The sequence below is a fragment of the Chiloscyllium plagiosum genome, chromosome 28 (genome assembly GCF_004010195.1).
Source record: "Chiloscyllium plagiosum isolate BGI_BamShark_2017 chromosome 28, ASM401019v2, whole genome shotgun sequence".
Taxonomy (NCBI): Eukaryota; Metazoa; Chordata; class Chondrichthyes; order Orectolobiformes; family Hemiscylliidae; genus Chiloscyllium; species Chiloscyllium plagiosum.
This window is the reverse complement of record NC_057737.1, coordinates 21,673,301-21,675,829: the sequence shown is the minus strand read 5'-3', so window position 1 is coordinate 21,675,829 and position 2,529 is coordinate 21,673,301. Positions and strand designations below refer to the sequence as shown.

Genomic DNA, 2,529 nt, shown 5'->3' with positions numbered 1-2,529 from the left:
ATGAGGAGGGATAACGGTGGGGGGGAGGGAGAGACAAGTGGGGATGGGGACAATGAGGAGGGATAGCGGGGGGAGAGATGAGGAGGGGAAGGGGAGAATGAGGAGGGGGAGTAAGGATGGGGATGAGGAGGGTGAGGATGGTGGATGAGGATGGGGAGCCACTCAGCCCTTCGTGCCCGTACTAGCTCACTGATCATCGGCGCCAATTTCTTTCTGTTTCTCCCTTGAATCAGGACCGTGAGGGGCGATGGACCCTTTTTTTATTATTACCCCCATCCCCTAATCCAGCGCCAGCCCCGGGCTCCAGTTACCCAGGTGATCGTAGCTGTCGGCGTTGTTGCCGGCTCCGCACCACAGGGTCCCCGGGTAGGTGAAGCCCCTCTTGCTCCTGCGGAGGGGGGTGTGTTCGGGTCCCGCCTGGCACCGGCTCCTCTGGCGGCTCCAGGCGTCTCTCAGCTCGGTGCCGGGCGGCAGGGGGGCGGCGCGGAGCTCACACTCGCGCATGAAGGAGCTGACGGCCCGCGGCTCGGTGCTCACGGAGCAGCCGGGGGGACGACCGGCCTCCAGCTCCAGCTCCCGCTCCCGCTCCTCCTCCTGCAGCCGCAGCAGCAACGTCCCGTCAGAGATCCGCGCGTAACCCGCGCCGCGCGCCTCCGCGCAGTAACGGCCGTCGCTCAGGTAAGAGGCTGCGGCGCCCGGCTCGCGCTGGCGCGAGAGCGCGGCCAAGGAGAGCAGGAGCAGGAGCAGAGCCAGCGACAGCGCCCCCATGGCTGGAGGGCTGGCGTTCCCTTTCAGCACCACCCGGGGAACTGACAGCGCTCCCCTCGGCTCTCCCCCGCTTCTGTCTGCGCCTGTGCTCCCGGGGACCCTTCAGCAGCTGGAGCTGCACCAGCTTAGCTCCTGCCCCCCATCCCGCCTTCTGACCGCCAGTTACCTCGCAGAACCCCTCTCCCTTTATAAAGTCTGAGATGGGAGGAGGGAGCACGCACTGATCTCCTTGGCGATCAGAGATCGGGTGATGTTTGAGGACCCATCAGCTTCAACCTCCTCCGGGGTTTGCTCAAACACTCACACATACACACCCTCCTCCTCCCCTCACTCCCAACCATTCCTTGCTTTTACTTCTCTTCCCCTGGCTACGAGAGGAGCTGCTGCTGTGCCCAGCTCGAACACGTTCTCACCTTTTCAAAGTTGAAGCCGCTGGACATGACCATCCAGTCACCTGAACCTGGTAAAAGGCTGGACTTTGGATTGAGACGAAACCAAAAATTTAACACAATGCAGACTCTGCGGGACATACCGCCTCCAGAAAGCTCTGCAATTTTTTTACATTAAAGTACAATAGTTTGGACAAGAGTTTCGCACTTGGCAATTGAACGGGTTTGCTCTTCGGTGAACAGAAAGTTACTTATCATCAGTTAACACAGTAACATCGAAATTCCCTCGAAGCGAAATGAAATAGTGAGCTCCACCACACTCAGTTACTTCACATTTCCGTCCTTTTGTCCAAATTCCATAAGTTTTTTTTTAAAAAAGTACTTCAGTACAGCACTTCTCCGATTTAAAAAAAGGCACATCGAAGTATCGTCTTCCCATTCAAATGTATATATTTTTAAATTCCCCTACATTTTGCCAATGGGTTAATTAAAATGCAAGACTTTCTTCAAATCCACGGCACCCACTTCACAACCACCTTCTCTCTCCATGTCACAAAAAACATTCCTTCCCTGATACAGAAACAGAAAGTGCTGGAGAAACTCAGGAGGTCTGGTAGCATCTGGGAGAGAGAAATAAGAGTTAATGTTCCGAGTTCAGTGACCCTTCGTCTGTTCTGAAGAATGGTCACTGGACTCGAAACGTTAACTTCATTTCTCTCTCCATAGTTGCTGCCAGACCTGCCGACTTTCTCCAGCAATTTGTATGTTTTTTTTTCGTTTACTGCAGATCTCCTGCATCCGCAGTTCTTTGTTTTAGTTTATTCAGTCCGTGCTCACCGCTGGTCCCAAATCACGGGCACGAATGTTTCACGTGATGCTGTATACGTGCAAGATTCCGATGCCGAACAAAGCCAGCGATTTCCTTTGTCAAGTACATTTCTGGTCCTACAATAATGCTGCAGTTTAGATCAACAATAAGTTCAGCAAGTAGCGTGTGAGCCCCATCTTAGAGCCCCATCTCCGGAGTGCATTATGAGTTCGCTCATTGTTGCCTGTGTGGGTAAAATGCGTGGAGATGTTGGTAGACTGGGCGTGCTTGTGGACTATTAACATGTTCTCGGGCGTGCATTATAGCCAAAAAGACCGTGTGAAAAGCAAACACAGCCAGCATTCTTCCAACATTCCACAGGCATTAATCCTGACTTTTCCTGCCCCCAGCGGAGATTGTGATCTCCCTCAGATTCTGCCCCTTACTGTCTGGTCCAAATTTGGGAACTTTTTTAAGTAGATGAGGGAGCCATAGAGTCATTGAGATGTACAGCACACAGACCTTACGACCAACTGGTCCATCCTATCTACCTGTGATTCCACT

At 53.3% G+C, this 2,529-nt stretch overlaps 1 protein-coding gene across 1 annotated transcript in view; it reads right to left on the bottom strand.

Annotated features, from left to right (window-relative positions):
• proca1 (protein interacting with cyclin A1) overlaps positions 1-927 on the bottom strand; it is a 5,208-nt gene extending 4,281 nt beyond the window's left edge. The window contains exon 1 of the mRNA XM_043718487.1: positions 312-927. Coding sequence (XP_043574422.1) covers positions 312-768 — 457 coding nt within the window. The 5' untranslated portion in view covers positions 769-927. The remainder of the gene's footprint in view (positions 1-311) is intronic.
• Positions 928-2,529: the final 1,602 nt, after the last annotated feature.